Source organism: Lepidochelys olivacea (genome assembly GCF_965140295.1).
Source record: "Lepidochelys olivacea isolate rLepOli2 genome assembly, chromosome: 4".
In the NCBI taxonomy this organism is placed as follows: Eukaryota; Metazoa; Chordata; order Testudines; family Cheloniidae; genus Lepidochelys; species Lepidochelys olivacea.
In genome coordinates this window covers 57,526,029-57,546,516 of record NC_140414.1, presented here as the reverse complement: position 1 = coordinate 57,546,516, position 20,488 = coordinate 57,526,029, and the positions used below count along the sequence as shown (strand labels likewise).

General features: G+C 42.7%; 1 protein-coding gene across 1 annotated transcript; it reads left to right on the top strand.

The window, feature by feature from the left end:
• Positions 1 to 1,849: 1,849 nt before the first annotated feature.
• On the top strand, positions 1,850 to 18,556 carry LOC311519318 (uncharacterized protein; the record flags this gene model as incomplete). The annotated part of the gene is made up of 8 exons (XM_084625737.1): positions 1,850 to 1,927; positions 3,732 to 3,971; positions 6,954 to 7,217; positions 11,121 to 11,180; positions 12,272 to 12,406; positions 15,031 to 15,177; positions 17,835 to 17,895; positions 18,086 to 18,556. 8 exons carry the CDS (start codon positions 1,850 to 1,852, stop codon positions 18,187 to 18,189), a joined length of 1,089 nt encoding a protein of 362 aa, XP_084481863.1. The 3' UTR covers positions 18,190 to 18,556.
• Between the last annotated feature and the right edge of the window lie 1,932 nt (positions 18,557 to 20,488).

Sequence of the window (20,488 nt, the reverse complement as noted above, 5' to 3'; positions counted from 1 at the left end):
TTAGGTTTTCATGTTAAAGTAACAGGAAGTGTGTCTTGTGCATTGGAAGAACACAGCAGATTTTTGTTTACCCAAAACAGCTTTTAAAATGTTTTTAGAAGTGTTTGGTTGTAGCTGGAACTCTATTCTAACTCTTTACTGCTGCAGTCAATGTGGTGTGCATGGGGGAGGTGGGGAAGAACCACAGAAGCTTCCTGCCTAATGTAGCCAGAATGCTACAAGTACTTGGGATACCCATTGAAATGTTCATCCGTCCTTGCCCCCCATGCACACCCCACTCATTCATGCTGATGCTCATTCTCTGATAGGATGTTTTTCTAAAAGATACGCTCCCGGAATTTTGTGGAAGTTCTATGGCCTGTTATACAAGCTAGACTAGATGATCACCACAGTCCCTTCTGGCTGGGATCTTTGAATCTGGTTGGTGTGGAAAGGAGCCAGGCTATTGTCCATCTCAGCCTTGTGAGATCTCCACTTTTTAAAAATTTTCCTGGTCCTCTTGTGGATATGCTGTCCACTGTGCAGGCGTATACAGGAAGACTACTTGTACCTCTGCCCTTTTTCTGCTCTGTGTGGCTTCTGCACTGCCTGTTGAACTTCCATAATCATAACACTGAAGAAATGGGCTGCTACCAATACCCAGATAACGAAGCCGCTTGGAAGACTGTGTCAGTGACAAAACTTGGAAAAGGACTGGCTTAACACAATTACTGGGGAGGATGTGTTGGTTACAGTTTTGTACGGGTATTCATCCCAAACTTCCTGCATGTAAGGAAAAGGTCTGCCTTTTATTTAAAAAAAAAAAAAAATTAATCAGTATTCCTATTTTAAAATTTGGCACACTCCTCAACTAGTGTGGTGATGTAGCCTGAAGAAATTAGAAAACTTAAATGAGCATCTGAGCCCCATACCATTTAAGAATTAAGCTAAATCAGTATTACCCATTCTGATACGGATTTTTAAGAGTGCTCACACAAGAGAATTGCACTGATTTAATTAAATCTCTTTCTAAAGCAATAGTTTAATCAGTACAATTTTAGTGTTTTAGGTGGTGGTCTATAGAGGCTTAAAACTGCTACTGTATTACTATGGTACAGGGCACTGAAATCTTGATTATAATGGCTTTAGAGTCCAGTTGGGAGATGGTATATGGGGGGGGGGAAAACACAACAGGAGGTTGTGGGAAAAGTGGACAAACAGGTCAAGGAGACTGCCTTTGTGTACAAAGTGGAGGAAGTTGGAGGGTTCTGTAATAAATTGGAAAAGTGGATAAAAGGAGGGAGGCACTAAATGGTTACAATCCTTTAAAAATAAACCTGTTTTTGTTACAGTGGAGAAGACGGAGCAGTAGAGGAACTTAGAAGGATGACATGGTCAGAATTATGGGGGAGGAAGAGGCTAATTGCAGTATTCTGAATGGAGCCACAGAAAGCCAGGGAGGAATAGGTTGCACTAATCAAGAGAGATTGGAAAGATGTATGAGAGTTTTAACTATTGTCATGGAAAAGTCTAGGTTTTGAAGATGTTGTGCAGGGAAAAATTTGAACTGGGCCTGGATGTGTGGGTTTAGAGAGGGTGGTGTTGACACCAAGGTTATGGGGCTGAGTGACAAAGAAGAGGGGGGGGTGTCAACAGTAACCAATTGATTGCATGGGGAGAGTATGGGAGGGAATACAAGGAATTCAGTTTGGGTACATTAATTTTAAGTTGACAGATATCCAGGAGATGTTAGAGAGGCCAAGCAAAGTTGGGTTGACTGGAGGGAGACAGGCATAGAAATAGCACTAGAAGCTGTGAGAGCAGATGATGTCACCTGGAGGCGTAGAGGGAGGAGAGGAGTGACCCCAACATGGAGTTTTCTATAAGAGAGCTGCAGGCTGGGGAGGAGAGGAGAGAAGAGATCCTATGGGAAGAGACTATCAGAGAAGTAAGAGAAACAAGAGAGGATGGAATTGTGAAAGCCCCAGGCTGACATCTTTTTAAGGTAATATTTCCCCCTAGCTCTTCAATCTGGAAACCTAGGTAGAAAGCAGTAGTGCAAATTGGGGAGGAAGGGGTTGATGACAGCAGCAACCCCCCTCCAAAGTTCCTGCACTTGCTCAAAGTTCCATAGGCTGTAGAGCTGAGGGGGGCCGTGGCCTGATCACTTACAAGCAGTGGTCCTATATTGAATCAGGAAGGTTGCTGCCAGAGCTGTCTGATGTGGTCACAGTGCTACTGAAATTTGCCCCGGCTGCCCCTCCCATACAAATGGAGGCATGGCCAGATCATCAGTGAGTGTGACTCTGTGCACCAGGTTGCAACACCAATGCTGCTGAAATTTGGCCTGGCTGCACCTCTCTGGCAGAGGGGGAGGCTGTTCCTATATGGTGGAGAGCAGGGGAGTCTGCCAAGAACTTGACTTATTTGGTTTGGGGGGGGAGATTCCAGCTGGGTGTAGGAGACCTGGAATCCCTGTGGGAGGAAAGGGGAAGACGTGAGGACTGGAATTTGCCCCCCTTGGAAGATATACCTGAATAGTGCTGAGGGCACAAAGTGGACATGGGTCCCAAATGTACAAGAAGGGTGATCTCTCCCTATGCACAGGGGAGGGTTGTGTGCATATTACCAAGCCACAATGCCTAGAAGTGTGTGTTCAGCAGGGTGGAGAGAAGAGCAGCTGGCCATGGTTCCTGCCTCACCAGGTGCCTAGGGCTGCTGTGGACAGGACTGCAGTGCAGAGCAAGGCTCTAACCTTCCCACCTCGCTTGTGTGAAAGCTCTCAGCCATGTGCTCCTCCAGGCAGGGCAGAGCTTTTCTTGCACAATAACTAGACCTGGCAGCGCTAAACAATCTGAATATATTTGCTGTTTGCCTGCTGGGACAGTAGCTGTGCGCCAGTGAAGAGATGAAGCAGTCTGCTGGGGTGGGGTATGGTTGCCTTTTAGCTTCTGCTCCACAAATTTCTGTAAGGCTGCTCGAGAAGCAGAGACCACCCTTTACTCGCCCTGCCTCTTGCCAAAAGTAGCTTCTCAAGGCTTCCCTTACTAGCCTGGGGCCTTCTTGGCTCAGCTGAGAGGTGTGAGGGGTGTGTGACAAGCTATCAAAAGCAACTCCATATGAACACTCCACATGCACAGCCTCGAACAATTCACTAGCCCCCCCCCCCCATGCCATAATCTCCCTAGGCTGCTTGTGAGGAGCCCATTGCAGTGGCATTAGAATGTCATAAAAATGGCCATAGTGCATCAGCCCAAAGGTCCCTGTTGCCCAGTATCCTTCCTGTCTTCCAACACTGGCTAATGCCAGCTGCTTCAGAACAAATGAACAGAACAGGCAATCATGCAGTGATCTATCCCTTGTGGTCCTTTCCCAGCTTCTGGCAGGCAGAGGCCAGGGACACTGAACATGGGCTTGCATCCCTGACCATCTTGGCTAACAGCTGCTGATGGCCTATCCTCCATGAACTTACCTAGTTCTTTTTGAACCCTGTTATAGTTTTGGCCTTTACAACATCCACAGGTTGACTGTGCATTGTGTGAAAAAGTACTTCCTTCTGTTTGTTTTCAACCTGCTGCCTATTAATTTCCTTAGGTGACCCCTAGTTCTTGTGTTAGCTGAACCAGTAAATAACACTTCCTTATTCACTTTCTCCACATCCTGCATGAGTTTATTGACCTCTTATCATTTGACCTCAGTTGTCTATTTTCCAAGCTGGAAAGTCCCGGTCTTTTTAACCTCTCCTGGTACAGAAGAAATTCCATATCCCTCATCATTTTTGTTGCCCTCCTCCATTGCCCGGGGAGCTGTTCGCACGGGCGGCCGCCTTTGCACACCAGCCCGTGGCCGCCGGGGGCGGCGCCGCAGGGGTTAAAGCCAGCGGCGAGGGCGGGGCCCCGGCTCTCACCGCAGCGGGAGCAGCCGCGCTGACTCACCTGCCCAGGTGCACCCGGGGCTTCCCGCTGTGCGGCGGCGGCGGCGGCTGGGCGCAGGTGAGTTCGTTCCCCCGGCCGGCGCCCCCCTTCGCCTCGCCTGCCCGCTCTGCTGAGGGACTGGCTCGGGCTGGGGCGGGGCTCGCTCCCGCCTGCCCTTCCGGACGCGCAGCGGGCCAGCTGCAAGGCCGGCTTTGGGGCCGCTCCCTGTAGGGCTCGGGTGCCTCCGTGTGCGCGCCTCTCCCCTCCCCTCCCCTCCCCGGCTTACTTGGGCCCCGACGGGCTTTTGCTGTCTGGGGCTGTCAGGCTAACGCTCCTCTTCGCTTCCCCGGGGCAGGTGAACGGTGGGTGGGTGCTTCGGACGCGAAGGCCTTGGCTTGCGCTAAGACTAACCCGCAAAGACGCGCGCAGGGTTTGCTTGTAGAAAAGAGCAAAATAATTCATTCCCGCACCGAGGGCGCGGGGCCCCGTTTTCCAGCAGACTGTTAGATCCCTCCAGGAACAATCGTGCCATTTTTCTCTTTCTTTCCTGGCGCAGTTCTAGTCCAAAAAGTAGACACCCGCCCAAATCCAGCATGGCCTTAACGATACTGCATGTCTGTATGCTCACCCGGGCTGCTCTTCTCCTTAACGCTCAAGTAAGGAAAGAGTGTCTTTAAAAGAAAACTCTCTGCTACAGTACGAAGAACATGGGTCACCTTTCCAGTCCTCCTGGGTAATGGTTCTTTTTCCTTGAAGCTGTTCCTTAGGACCAGGCTTTAAGCTTTTCTGTGAGATTAACAGATTTTCAGTATAGTAAGGTTTAGCATATGTTGGATAGGCTGCTTTATTCTGAGTTAAACTCTAGACGAACATTTTGTTTGTGTGGGTGGCACTCTTCCAGGCTGGAAGGCCTCTCTTCTGGAAGTAAAGCTTTTCTATACAAGAGCCAGAAAACCTAGTGGACAGCTGATTTAATCAATTGTCTAGGCATACCAGGGCCTTAAAATCTCATTTATTGGAGACACTCCTAGCACCTAGGCCAACAAGATATGTTAAAAAGATTGTGAGCCTTTGAATTTCTTTTTTGTTGTTGACTTTAATATGTGTAAATACTGGGGGTAAAAATCAAACCTGTAGGGTGAAGCAATTCGGCATCACTACTGATTGGCTAAAAAGTTTTGTTTAAAGATGTATGTTGTTAAAAAGATACATTTTCCAAGTTAAATTTTGACTAATCTTTTAACAACATGATATAAATGTCCAAAACACCTGCACTATACTCTTGATAACAATTTGGTATGAGCACCACCATTTTAAGATCCTCTTCAAAATTAACTTATCATATGCCTTACCACTCTCAACTGACGCTAAAGGGGGAATAAGTCAGGCCCAATAATATTTTGTACTGTAGGAGAATCCACTGTCTCCCCCCAGTTCCATTCCTAGGTTAGTGGGGACTGGAAATGTTGAGCCATGTGCCTAACTCGCTGTGTTGGGGACAAGAAGGATAGTTTGTATCATTCGATAGTGCCTTTCCTTTAAAGGAAAGTCCTTAGGTTTAAAATATTCCTTACTTATGTTAACACCTTTTAGATTTTTAAAACGGTAACTTTGTAATGTTGATTGAGCTGAAAATTACGAAGTAAGCAATGCACCAGTTTCATTTTCAGCTTCTCTCACAGTAGTATTCCTGATGCTCCCAGAATGACCAAATTTAGTTGTCTAGTTGTGGTGGATTCTGAAGGTCAAACTAAACTATACTGGAAACCTTGTTTAAAGTAGGCTCTGTAGAATTGTTAAGAATTGCTGCTGGAGCAGGTCCTTACTGTAGGTTTCATTATGATAGTTGGTGAATATATATGAATGTGATCAGACAAATATCCATGTTTATTTCCTGGTTTGGAAGTACTGAGCTAAAGCAAAGACTTACAGAAATGAAGTTCCCCAACTGTAGACCACGGAGTTCTTGCAGGTTGTAAGTAGAGAGGAGGCTGATCACATGGGTCAGCTCTGTGTTTTCAGTTACAGAATTGTACTGAGATAGCTTTAGCACTTATTTTCTTAATGTTAAATGTCCACATAAGTAATTACTGTAGTTGTCAGAGGAATGGGATGTACTCTGCATAACTGTGAACAGGAGGTTCATGAGACTTTGTCAAAATGTGGACTGTAAAATTTGAGAACTTTTGCGAACCTGTTCTTTATTTGTGTGTGTATTGTGGGGACGACTAGGAAGGTCAACTAATGTTATTCTACAGCAAGCTGCCAGGCTGAAATGTCATTAACGTGTGTATTCATATGAGGCATCTAAACTTCTTTAAATGTTTAGCTTCCTTAATGTCATTTAATTGTAGTGAGGTTAGGACAGTAGCAGATTAAACCCTGGACTTCTGGAGGTCATGAACTAGCTGGAATCCTGTCCTTTTAAATGTATTAAGCATTGCTAAATCGTACAGTAGGATAGGCTTGTAATACCGGGGCAACAGTTAGGTTTTTTTTTTTAATATGGAGACAATACATTTAAAATGTTGAAAACATGCTACAATCTGAATCTTGTTATAGCAAAGTTATTAGCAGTTTTATTTTAAACACTAGAGCAGTATAATCCCTGATCCTTGCTCCAAGGAGTGACCACTCAAGTCATTGCTGAAAGGGAACAAAACCTGGCTTCTAAACAAAGCTTAAGAATAAACTGGATCTTGCATGTTCTACTGGTTGTCTGATAATTTTAAAGGGGAAAAAAATTGCAGCAGAGGTTGTAAGAAAGATTTATCTGTCTAGGTAATTCTCTATATCCAGAAACACCTTACTGTGTGCATTTAAAAACAAAGCTTTTGTGGTGCGAGTGACTTTGACGTCCATTTTTCTCATTCTTGTATTTTTCCCCACATCTTCTGGCAACCATAAAAAGATAAGTTCCATGTACATGGCAAAGTTGAATGTTTGACGCTGCGCTATTATAGCAGATCCTCATGCTATTAATGGCAAGGTATGTCAGCAATTTGTCAGATGATGCTTGTTGAAGTGCTAATCCTCTTGCACCTTCTTCCTTCTGTTTAGGGAAAAACAGTTAGGCTGACTCTTCCTGAAGGATCCCTGTGCTTCTTCCTAAGATCACACAGTGTGTACACACACAAGTTCACGTGTGGATTCATTATAATGGATCGCTACAGATATTTCATCTTCAACCAGAAAAGTATGGTTGTGCTGGGGTTCTTGCAGATAGCCTTTGCTACAGTGTGTGTCATCAGTGGATTAATGGATGGCACCTTCAGAACACAAACAGCACTGAGTAAAACGAGAGCACCCGTCTGGGCTGGAATGGTAAAGTTGCATATCTTATTTTTCTGTTTACTTATCCTATTGGGGGTTATAGTTCATGGTTATGGTTATGGCTCCCTCTGGGAGAACTTCTGCTGACTCTTCTCCAGCACCTCTCTTGGAATCTGGTATTTGTCCACTGCTCTGAAAGCACAAGAGTGGAGAGGCACCGGGAAAAGATTTGGGGATATTGTGAGGTGAGGGGCGGAGACCTTCAGCGAGGACTAGAATAACAAGACACACTGTAATTCTGCTTTTATTTCATCAGGCATGGGATGATTTAGAAAATGAGGCTGTGGAGAGTTGCCATTTTAAAAGTTGTAACCAAAAAAAACTGTATAAAGCTAATGATTGTATTGAGCTTCAATGTATTGGTGGGACACAGAGGACCCCTTCATTTCATAAGATTGACTCGGTGCCCATATAACACAGCTGAACTTTTCACTGAAAATGAATTGCAGTAAGAGTACAACAATACCCTAATTGGTTTTAACTTCATTATTAGGGGCAGCACTGTTTCATTGATGTTAGGGATGAAAGCTTAATAATTGCATCAAAGCTTTATAGGTGTTCTGAGCAGCTCAGATTCATAAGGTTTCCCGTATGAAAATATTCCTACTATTCAAAAGTAACATACCATTGCTACAGCATAATATGATCAGGAGTCATTGCTGCACGGTGGTGGTGCCTTCTTGGGTTGTCTGTCTGTCGACTGCTTCTGAAGAATAGGTTCTCTGTTATCTAGTCAGAGCAGGTTGTCAGGTTACTAAAGTGCAACTTGTGTAAAACTTTAAATAAACTGTACCCTGGGGGTAAAATCCTGGTCCCATTTAAGTAATTATCAGAGTTCCCATTGACTGCAGTTTGGCCAGGATTTCATTCTAGATAAGTGTAGATAACCCAAAGATGCATATCTTTTAATATGGGTTTAAGGTTGGAGGGCAGGAGAGGTGATGTAGAGGGGGATGGGAATGGAAGCCAGAAAGCTTTCCTCAAAAAGTACACTAGAGCAGTGGTTTTCAAACTGTTGGTCGCGACCCAGCACTGGTTCCCGGAATGTAATGCACTAGATCACAGCAGCTCTGGTCAGCACTGCTGACCGGGGCATTAAAAGTCCCATAGGCGGTGTTTCCCAGCTAACGCAAACTGGTCCCTACCTGTTCCAACACTGCGCTGTGCCCTGAACCCCCCTCATCCCCACCCCAGAGTCTGCATGCTCTGAGTGCCCCCCCAAACCTGGAGCCCCCTCCTGCATCCCAAACCCCTCATCCCCAGCTCCAGCCCAGAGCCTGCACTCCCATCCCAGAGCCCTGATCCGCTACCACAGCCCTGAGCCCCCTCCTGCACCCAGAGCCCTGAACCCCTCACGCACCTTAACCCTCTGCTACAGCTCTAAACCCCCCGCAGCCCAAGCCCAGAGCCCCACTCCCACACTCTGAACCCCTGATTCCTGGCTCCACCCTGCAGTCCTCACCCCCACACCCCAACCCTGAGCCCCTCCCACACCCCAAATCCCTCATCCCCAGCTCCGTTGGGTCACGGGCATCAAAAATTTTCTTCAACTGGGTCGTGAGAAAAAAAGTTTGAAAACTATTGCACTAGGGTACCACAAACGACTTTAACTCTGCTCTTTTGTTCCTGCCATCTTGTGCAGCCACCATATAAGGTACATTGGGTGTATGCAAACTCTTTATTTCCATGCTTTCCAATGTTTGAGGGTAAACATAACCTTATTCCAACATACATTAGTAGTTCCCTGCTCCTTTTTGTGAGTTTCTTGACTTCCACCAGATTATTTTTACTGCACCTTTATGTTAAGATTTTATCCGTTAAGTTACTGGCACACATTGACATCATCAGTTCACATTTAATAAAGTTTTATTAGGGGAATGTTTCTGTTCCATAGTGCCTAAAAATACAAACAAAATATTAGAAGTACAAAACTCATTAGTTTTTCTCCCTGTTCCTCACATGTCCCCAGATCTCCCCTCCTCACTGTCCATGTACTCCAGCCAATTTACTCAGGAAGCTGCTGACCCAAAGCATCCTCTTTCATCCTGGACTCATACCTACCTTCTGAGTCATAGCTTCTTTCCTTTCACAAAAGGAGCAGAGAACTACAAATGTATGTTGGAGTACGCAACTTTTTAGTAGCTCACTGGTGCCTTGGCACATGTTGGCTATTGCGCAGCTTCAAAGCTGTTCTTGGGGTTGTCAATACAAGAGTTGCAATACCATATCAGACTGTGGCCCATCTAGTCTGGAATCCTGTCGCTGACAGTGGCCAACATCAGACGATTCAGAGGAAGGTGTAAGAACTTAGCGGTAAGATAATCACCCAACAAATTATGTCTCATCCTGATCTCTACTAGTTAGACAAGCTTAAGTCCTGAAACAAGAGGCTTGCCACCTTTACCTCAGCCCTACCTGGCCAATATTCTGCCCCATCCTCATCTTTGTCACTCTTACCAGAGTGCACCACTTTGGGCTTGGTCTCTGGGACACTATGAAGGGTAGTAGAACTGTTTGGTCTCTGCTGCTTCAAACTGGGATTGCCAGAATACAGCCTTGCTCTGTCATCTGTGACTTCAGCAGGTCTGTGCTTGCAATCCTCATCTGTTTGCCCATTCAGGGTCACAGTGATTGACACTGAAGAACAATGTACCCAGAAATCAGAAGATCTGGGTTCCAATGCTGGCACTGGCTTGCTGTTAAAGACTGAAAGTTCAGAAAACTGGAGATTTTAGAAAGTAACTTAATGTCCTGATTTGCATTTTTGACTGATGTTACCATATTTACATAAATGACAGAAAATGTCCTAATTTCCAGAAATTAAGCCGAATAAGGCTGCCTCATGGAATGAACTTTAGAAAACAGAAATTCCAGACCAATGGTAGGTGGGTAGGTAGGTAGTGGCAAGCTTTAAGTTATGAATAGTCTGTTGCAGACACTGTGACTGTAGGTCTACAAAATCAGCCTAAATAACTCAAATAGCTGACAGGCTTAACCAAAAATAGTCAGAGAAACCAGTCCTCGCTGAGTCCAGTTAAAGAAAGCAAGCTTGGAGTTTCTCGGCCAAGACGCTTAAGATGACATGTCAATGACAAACAATATTAAAATGGCAAAATACTACTTTGATAAATGCCTTCCCAATTCATATGCCTCTCCCCCAGCCCACTATACACATTCTCAAGATAGGAGTATACATGGGATATTTCAGGTGGATTAGCTGAGCATTAGCAAAGTTAGGGAGAGCATCAAAACTTGTGGTAGTGGACAGCTATCTACAGTCTCTCTGTAATACCTTCAGCATATGCTATAAAGGTTGATGAAATTTAAACTACTATATAATTTATAAATGTGTCGACACATGTGATAAATTTTGCTAGACATGTGGTGATAAGTTTTCCTGTACTGAAGAGAGCTGTCTGTTTTCCAAACGCAAATGTCCTTAGTTCCCTGGAATATTATGTGCTAGTTTCACTCTTTTCACACTAGCGGAAATGTAACGCTGCTGAAATGTGAAATCTGACTCCAAAATTATAAAGCAAGGCTGGAATAACTGCTAATTTTATATTAACTTTCACTCTAAGAATGTTTCATTTTCTAAAGAAGTGACAGAATGCCATTTCTTAAACTCCAGGATCTTCACCGTTAAAACCACGTCAGTTATTGTGGCATAAAATGTCTGCTCTCTTCATAGGCTCATTCTTCTTATAAAGTGGGGTGTAAAGGTTCAAGTTCTGTGTGGTCACTATGAACTTAAATAACTTTAAGTGCTTATAATTTAAAATGGCTCCTTATGGAATATATTTTCTGAAACTTGTCATACCCAATATAGTAGCATAACTGGTTAGCATGGTTTCTTTCCAGTTGCAAAATAATCTGTTTATTTTTCACATGCAGGTCATGGGTATTCCTGGAATTCTGGCTTTATTTTCTTCCCAGAAAAAAAATCCAGTTCTTGTAAGTTTGTAGAATTTTTTTTTTAAAGGGGTAGGCGAACGGGTGACCAGATACATCTTTTGTAAACAACATTAAGTTGGTAGTGGCCCAGTTCACTTTATCGTACTTGGTGCTAAATCTTGCTGCAAGATCCTCACTCTGAGTTCTATGTAGCAGTATTAAATTCTGTAGAAAAATGAGAATTCTGGCAGCATTTACTGATCAGTTATTCCAGAACATGTGATTTTTTGTAACTGATTTTAGATTCCTTCAAGCTCTGTATTTTCTAGCAGTTACTTTTGAATGTACTAGAGAAATATTTCCACAAATTGAATTTGCTTGCTGAACTATATAGTACGATAGGCATTAAAATGGAATGTGTAAAGAGCTTGCTTCTTGACTTTCTGGCCAGCTAAACTCCAAAAGGATATGTTCTTATTTGTAAATGAGTGAACTGCTAAAAGACCCTTGGGGTTTTACTTAATCTAATTGCTTTAACAGACAAACATCTCTGTGGTCAAGATTTGAGATTATAGGGCATATATAATATAGAGGTGGTAGTGGCTTGGAGATACATGTTGAACTTGACTATGGTTTCATAATAATTCTTCCTGCTACTGTCCTTTGTTACCGATCTATCACTATAAAGCTTTAGGAGCTGCTGCAAATGATTTTCTATTATGATCCTGATTTTTGCCCCTCTTAATATCAAAAACTCAAAGTTGGAAAGAGACCTGGAGGGCAAGGTAGACTTTTTTTTCTGTAAAAGGAAGTGAATTAGAGAAGGGATTCCTGACTTGTGGATCCCTTAAGAGGGGAGTAGAAAAACAACTGGTAAACACAGTAATGAGTATTGTGGGGAGCTCTTGATGCACTGATATCTTGTTGCAAAGTCACTGGGCTTCCACATGGCTTCAGTCTATCTCTCAAACCAGCCTCAATAGAATACAATCACTGCAGCATTAAGGGTGGTGGTCAGAGCATTTGAAATTATTCAAGTTTGATTGTTAATATATTTCAGAGTGGCTTATTAATTTTAAAGGAAAAATAGACAATGCACTAACTCTTCCTGTCCCCACTCCCATATTTTCCTTGAATTTTTTCCTATGCAGGTGAATGCAATGATATTAGCTTCTATATTTTCTTGTTGTGCCATCATCATTGTAGTTGTCTATGCTTCCCTAACTTTAAGCTATGGTGAAGATGATGAGATGTTCACACATGAGCCAGTTCATGTTGTTCATACGGTAAGTGGCAGTATTTTGTGACAAAATTGTGCTTCCTTTTGTAGGAATGTAATCCAGGCTTTGCAATTCCTTTCAGTATGTGCAAACTAGGCATACACCAACAATTCTAAAATCAGTTTATTATTGCTGAATGCAGGAAGCTCTGTGATTCTCTGAAGAATCACGGTATAATCTTCTCCTGGTACTTGCTACCGTCCAAGAGAGAATGCAGAACTAGGTGGACCACTGGTTTCCTCTGATGTGGAAATTCTTAAGATACCGAACTCCTATCCTAGGAGACATCAATTTGGAGTAGCAAGGAACCTGGTGGTCAAAATATGTTAGGAACATGGGGTCTTCCCCACAGAGAGAACATTCAGTGGTGAAGATCTGGGTTCTTGCCTTGTAGAACATAAATGCTTTGGAGATGTTTCCCATGAGATGGGAGTACTTGGTGGCTATTATAGCATGTAGCCTATATAACTGGAGAGTTTGTACCGACAGTTCTTGATATGAAATTGAGTGTAGGAGAATTAGAACAGGAAGAGTTAAGATCAAAACTGTCAACATTCTAACTTGATTTGATCTGAAACCGTTAGCCTCTTGGCCACAGAATCTATTCATACAGTTTTATTGGATTATGGAGACAAATAGGAACACGAACTGAGACTGAGACCCATTGTGCGAGGAAGTACTGAGAAATTAGAATATCTGTCCCAACTTCAAACAATGAATAACTTTGAATGGGACAGGAAGGGATGCCATTGGCTTGAGTTACTATAAAACAAACTGGGGACTCAAATGTAAACAAACGACAAGATAACTCAGCAACTTCACTAAACTGCAGTATAGTCTAGGGGTTTGAGGAAAGAATTGAGTCCCAACTCCATCAAAGCTTGCAATATGATTTAGGCAAGTCACTTAACCTCTCTGCACCTCAGTTTGCATATTTGTAAAACGTGTAAACGTTTTCTGAATTATCAGCCCACTTAGGTACCTAGACGTAGATTTAGGTGCTGACATTTAGATACTTGCTTTTGCAAATTTTCTGCTGATATCTGGTCTCTTGATACAAAATCCTTTTGGTATCAATAATAGCTTGTTGGGATTAATATATTTATGAAAAAAATGCAAATAGACCCATGCACTGCAGGCCAACTTTCTGATGTCATGCTGCTTAGGTGTGATGTGTCTCACTGTAGAACAAGATGATTTGTAAGGCAGTTGACTCGTCACCAACCGGTCGATCCTGGAGACTCTCCTAGTCAACTGTGATCTCTAGTGGCGCAGCAGGGCTGCCACTAAGGCAGGCTCCCGGCCTGGCCTGGCCCCATGCAGCTCCCAGAAGTGGCGAGCGCAGCCCCGGAGGGGTGAGGCCGGGGGCAGAGGTCTCTGTGTGCTGCTTCTGCCTGCAAGCACCGCCCCCCCCCCAGCTCCCATTGGCTGGGAATGATGAACTGTGGCCAATGGGAGCTGCAGGGGTGGTGCTTGCAGGCAGGAGCAGCATGCAGAGCCAAGTGCACCCCCCGCCCCAAGGGGCCACAGGGGCGCATTGACTCCCTACTGGGAGCAGCATGGGGCAGACAGAGAGCCTGCCTTAGCAGCAATCCCACAGCGCCACCGGCTGGGAACCACTGGGTAAGTGCCACCTGGCAGGAGCCCAGACTTGAGCCCCCACCCGGAGCCAGCACCCCACATGCTGCATCCCCTGCCCTGACCCCCCTCCCAAAGCCAGCACCCTGTACCCCCTACCCACTCTTCCCCCTCCTGCATCCAAACTCCTTCCCAGACCCCACACCTCCTTCTGCACCCCAACACTCTGCCCCAGCCTGGAGCCCCCTCCTGCACCCAAACTCCCTCCCAGAGCTTGCAATCCTCATCCCCTTCTGCATCCATACCCCAGGCTCAGCCTGGAGCCCCCTCCCACACTCCATACCCCTCAGTCTCAGCCCAGAGCCTGCATCCCCTCCCGAATCCCAACCCCCTTCCCCAGCCCGGTGAAAGTGAGCAAAAGTGGGAGAGAGCAAGTGATGGAGAGCGGCGGGGGGGGGGGCGAATGGGAGTGAGGGGGATGGGGACGGGTAGATCCTGGGTTGCACTTAAATTCAAAGAGTGATCCTGTGTGTAAAAAGATTGGAGACCACTGATCTAAGAGGATGGTCCTTCAGTATTTACTTAGTTTTACTGATGCAGCAAAGGGTACAGCAATTTCCAAAGCTGACATTAGTCAACGTTGGTATGCACTCGTGTTGGGACAAGGTGTTAAATACAATGAACTTTAAACAAAATGCCTATTAATTTCAAACTTGACTATATAGTACAAAATGGATAAGAAATTATTGTTGCCTCTGCAGAGGGTAGTACAAAGAAATACACAAATACAGAAGGGAAATGTCTCCCATCGACATCAGTGATGTTACTGAATTAATCTTAAATGAGAAGTACTTGGAGTACCTCAATACTAAAAACTACTATTGTATTCCCCCATTGACATGTAAAAGAATAGGAAAGATTTTACAATGGAAAGAGTAAATACACTACAGATAAGAATTTCAGTCACTAGTCAAAACATTGTTTTGGAAGTTAAGTTGAAGTTGAAGCCTGCATTGTTTATCCATCTGACATTTCCTTTGTTTCTGTTTCAGAAGTTTGTGCTTAATAAACTTGTCAAAGGAGCCAATGTAGCAATGTTAATTGCATCTACCTGCAGTGCTTTCATTGTGCTAATTATTGCTTACATGGGCTGCCGAAGTCTTCCACGTTGTTCATGTTATGACGGTGTAACTGGAATGGTATGTAAGTGCTGACTTTTTGAACATAGTTTCTAATTCTATTGCATCACATGTTGTCAAGGTTCCTCCCCCACTCTGAACTCTAGGGTACAGATGTGGGGACCTGCATGAAAAACCTCCTAAGCTTATCTTTACCAGCTTAGGTCAAAACTTCCCCAAGGTACAAAATATTCCACCTGTTATCCTTGGACTGGCCGCTACCACCACCAAACTAATACTGGTTACTGGGGAAGAGCTGTTTGGACGCGTCCTTCCCCCCCCAAAATACTTCCCAAAACCTTGAACCCCACTTCCTGGACAAGGTTTGGTAAAAAGCCTCACCAATTTGCCTAGGTGACTACAGACCCAGACCCTTGGATCTTAAGAACAATGAACAATCCTCCCAACACTTGCACCCCCCCCTTTCCTGGGAAATGTTGGATAAAAAGCCTCACCAATTTGCATAGGTGACCACAGACCCAAACCCTTGGATCTGAGAACAATGAAAAAGCATTCAGTTTCTTACAAGAAGACTTTTAATAAAAATAGAAGTAAATAGAAATGAAGAAATCCCCCCTGTAAAATCAGGATGGTAGATATCTTACAGGGTAATTAGATTCAAAAACAGAGAGAACCCCTCTAGGCAAAACCTTAAGTTACAAAAAAGATACACAGACAGAAATAGTTATTCTATTCAGCACAATTCTTTTCTCAGCCATTTAAAGAAATCATAATCTAACACATACCTAGCTAGATTACTTACTAAAAGTTCTAAGACTCCATTCCTGGTCTATCCCCGACAAAGACCAGCATATAGACAGACACACAGACCCTTTGTTTCTCTCCCTCCTCCCAGCTTTTGAAAGTATCTTGTCTCCTCATTGGTCATTTTGGTCAGGTGCCAGCGAGGTTACCTTTAGCTTCTTAACCCTTTACAGGTGAGAGGAGCTTTCCCCTGGCCAGGAGGGATTTCAAAGGGGTTTACCCTTCCCTTTATATTTATGACACATGTGGTACATAGGGAAAACTGTGTGGATTAGGGTAAATGCATTCGTCATCTATCTGACTGGTTTATCTGAGTTCTATGCCATCTAGCCCCACTATGGCTAATTCTAACAATTCAAATTGTCAAAGTGCCATACCTTTTTTCCCTCTTCAAAAATGGAGCTGTCAAAGCTTCCTGCTTCCTTCCCTCCCCCACCACCCCCAGCTCCTTAAAATTACTTTGGCCTTGAGATGTGGGACAGCCCTGATCCGATGAAAGGCAGAAGTTCTGATATCTTCTTTTAAACCCCCAGAGTGTAAGATGTGCCTTTGTGACTTTGAGCTGGGGATGCCTCGTCCTAATGCTCTAAGACCTTTTTCCTAGTCCTAGTAGATCACAAGACATCAGACTTGTAATGCTAGATATGGAAAGGCATTTTAGAACAATTTTAGAGGTTTCTGAAGTGTCTTAACAATCACCTCTCTTCCTTTTGAGGCCTGTATTAGGGCAGCTTGATTTACAGATGCAATTGACGTACCAACCGATGAATAAAATAACCCCTTAATTTTAAACTCTGCACTTCCTGTAAACTATAGCAAATACAAACTCCACCATGAGGTATAAGGGTTTTACTAGTACTTGTTTGGGATGATCTGCATAAATTATGAGTAAAATGTCATCCCAAACACATACCAGTAACACTTCTTGTGTTTTAACGTACTAGATTTAAATTTAAATACCTCGCTAAGCTTATTTGTCGGTGCGCATGTACTACAGTAGAGCCAGTCAGGGACAAAGGAGTAATTTTCAGGAAAACTGTCCCTCTTGCGTAAATACTGCACACTTTGAAAACCTTCGACCAGCACTATAATTGACCAAGCGGATTTCATTAAGATCTGAGCTGTTTATTATAAAATCTCTCTGAATATTGCGACTCCAGTTCTCTAGCTCGCTTTCCTGATTTTTAAATTTAGTGTTGGGAAGGAGGACTGCTAGTGGATTCAATAAACAACTTGTACAAAATCACATTTTTTTCCTATTTTATCAGAATATAAATAATAATTGACTACATCACATATCAAGAAAAGGAATTTGTATAAAGTATCAGTCTATCATATATACATGTCAGAAATGACATTTAAATCAAAAGTGGTGAATGTCACTTTTTAATTCCACGTGTTAAACTATGCCCTCCTTTGGGAGAAAAGGTGATAATGAAATTTAAATCTAGTACATTAAAATTAGCCTCGTTTCAAATAAACTAGAGTAGAACCTCAGTTATGAACCCTTTGGGAACAGAGGTTATGAACACTTCAGAGTTACGAACTCTGAACAAACATTATGGTTGGCCTTTCAAAAGTTTACAGCTGAACATTGACTTAATTCAGCTTTGAAACTTTGCTATGCAGAAGAAAAATGCTGCTTTCCCTTTTTTTAGTAGTTTAACCTGGCAGTATACTGTGTAAGCTATTTTTTGTCTCCGCTGTCACCTGATTTTGTACTTTTGATTCCAGATGAGGTGCGTGGTTGACTGGTCAGTTCATAACTCTGGTGTTCGTAAATCTGAGGTTCTATTGTACATACGAATTCAAAGTTTACTTTCAAGGATAATTTCTAAACTGGATTATAAACTTGCTTAAGAACATCCATATTTGACTAGCAATGAAAAAATAAATATAAATCTCATCTCTAGGAATGGTTACAACCTGCTGAGGATCCGCAGCAGACTGTGGAACTGGTTTGCACTATGCAAAGTAAGTAACTTTCTCCTCCCTTCCAACTCCTAGATAGATCATTGGGGTTTAAGGTGATCATTCCACACAGTATCATCTACTGAATATGTATTACAAGCCAAATCCTGATAGTGACTGAAAACAAAGTAATTTGGCCCAAGCAGCCACAGTATGTTGAGATATTTTCTTTTTTCCTTTCCCCCTCACATAGGTCATGGGAACAGAATCTTTAATGCCCCAGTGCAGTTTCCAGATCAAGACTTAAATGCAGAGGAAGAACTATCCAAACCACCTCCCTATATCAGACTTGCTTGAAGAATGACTAAGAATTTTAATGCTAATACACTGGAGACCTTACCTTATATTTTGCTACCTTTTTAAAGACTTTTTTAAAAACAAAATCTGTGCACTTTTTCTTGGATTCTTTAAACACGGAATTACTGAATGCACAGAAAGTTCAACAAAGATGGCAGTGCAATTGTCTACGCACTCGTGGATGAAAAGATCTTACAGGTTCTTAAGCTGATTTAGATCTTGCACAGTTAAAATACCTCATCTCTTCTGGGATGTATGAACCAATCTTCTGCAGCATTTAGATGAGATCCATATTTTAATCTAGACAATGGAATTGTCTTGCAGCTTCAATTTATTAGTGCTAGCTTTGCGCATTCAAATATTAAATCATATTGAATGTTTTAAAATGTTTGTTAATACATCTATATTTTTCTCAAATATAACTTGTATTTTTTCTGCCTTTTAAGCAAGTTATACTAGAATGAAGGAGCCACTTATGGTTAGACATAATTTCTTATACTTCTGTAGACTGCACTGGATATTCAACCATCTTCTTCCATCTTTCTTGGGGAACAGGCTAAAATGTCTGGAATTAAAACTTGAAATGCCGCTGTCAAACAGTTTTGTGTTTTTTTTAAAAAAATCTTATTTATGTTTTATCAATGGACACCTAATAAAACAGAATTTTAATTAGATTTCTGGCTTGTGCTCATCAGTGTCTTAACATGATGGGAGTTTTATTCACAACAGCCAGTCCTATTTGTGAAGTGCTACAACTTCCTGTTTAACTGTTAGCATCTCTGTGCATCTTCAGTTCTACTGGGGAGTTATGGTCCTAATTCCTTGGTTGGAGGAAAAAGGGATATTCATTTATAAGTCCTGCTTTTTTTGTATATAATGTCTGTTAAGTACATAGGACCAAGAACAAATACTAACTAAAGCTGTAGCCCAAAAAGCATGACTATAATTCCAGTGTGCTACTTTTAAAGAAAATGGATGTTAAATTCATATAAGATTTTAATGTTATAGTGGGTGAAGTGGTTTAATGCTCTAAATAATTCTATCTTAGAGAACCCAGCCTAGCTGTTGCTAGGTTAACATCATTCTCTTTCAACATGACCATCTAATCCGCATATATTTGGGGGTTTGGTACATACTCTCCTGCCCTCTACATTCACCCTGAGGTATTTCATAGTTTGTCAAACAAAAATGCACCTAATTCTGGTAATTTACAATACCATCACTAACAACTCAGTGTCTATACAAAGTGCCGGTCAATGTGTACTAATTTCTGATTGGCTAGTACTCTTGGGTGGAACACAAATTCTGATAAATGCTTTAGTCCCTAGCCCAAACCTCTTAGGCTAGCAACAGCTAAGGAGTTGGCTAGAAAAAATCACTCTGCTCTGTGGTGCTATAGGGTTAGTGCACTGGCCTTGTAACTGCAAAATTGGGTCATTAGTTGGTATTTGACAGGTCTGATCCTAGTATCAATCACTTACCTAAGTCATAATCATGTTAAGGGTTGCAGTGGCTGTCAATCTGGGTTCAATTGACCCAGGCCTGGAATAATAGTTATGAACGAGCTAGTGACATCCCTGCCCACTTCCTTCATAAAGAATGGAAGTTGAATCATTGGAGCAGAGAGAAGATTGACCTTATTACTTACCCTTTGGCTAAGAAGGCAGTCAGGTTTTGGAACCAAGTGTATTGTATAGTGGGGTAATACCATTACTGCTTTAGGGCTTTGTTGTTTAATAGCAGGGTGGACATCAATACCAAGATGCATGATGCCTTGTGGGTCTCTATGGTGACTTTTCTAGGGGTTACTTTCTACATTAACTTCAGGAGAACGTCATTGTGATAGTTGATATTAATGTGTGGAAGGTTGGAACTTTCAACATAAGACTTGTTTCAAATGGCAATCACTCCAGCAGAACTCCAGTGTGCTCAGGAAGTTGGGACACTTAATACTTCTCAGCTGGACAATGGTTGAGAGTTGGCAGTTTTTTAAAGAGGCGTTATTAAGGGCACAAGAGCAAACTATCCTAATGTGTAGGAAAGACAGGAAGTATGGTAAGACATCACACTGGCTTAACCAGGAGAACATCAACCATCTGAAACTCAAAAAAAAAAAAAAAATCCTACAAAATGTGAAAATGAAGTTAAATTATGAACATCATGAGTAGCAAAAACACAACAATGTAAGGACAAAACTGAAGAGGCCAAGGCATGAAATGAGCTTAAACTAGGTAGGGGACATAAATAGTAGTAAGAAAACATTTTACAAATACATTAGAAGCAAGAGAAAGACCAAGGA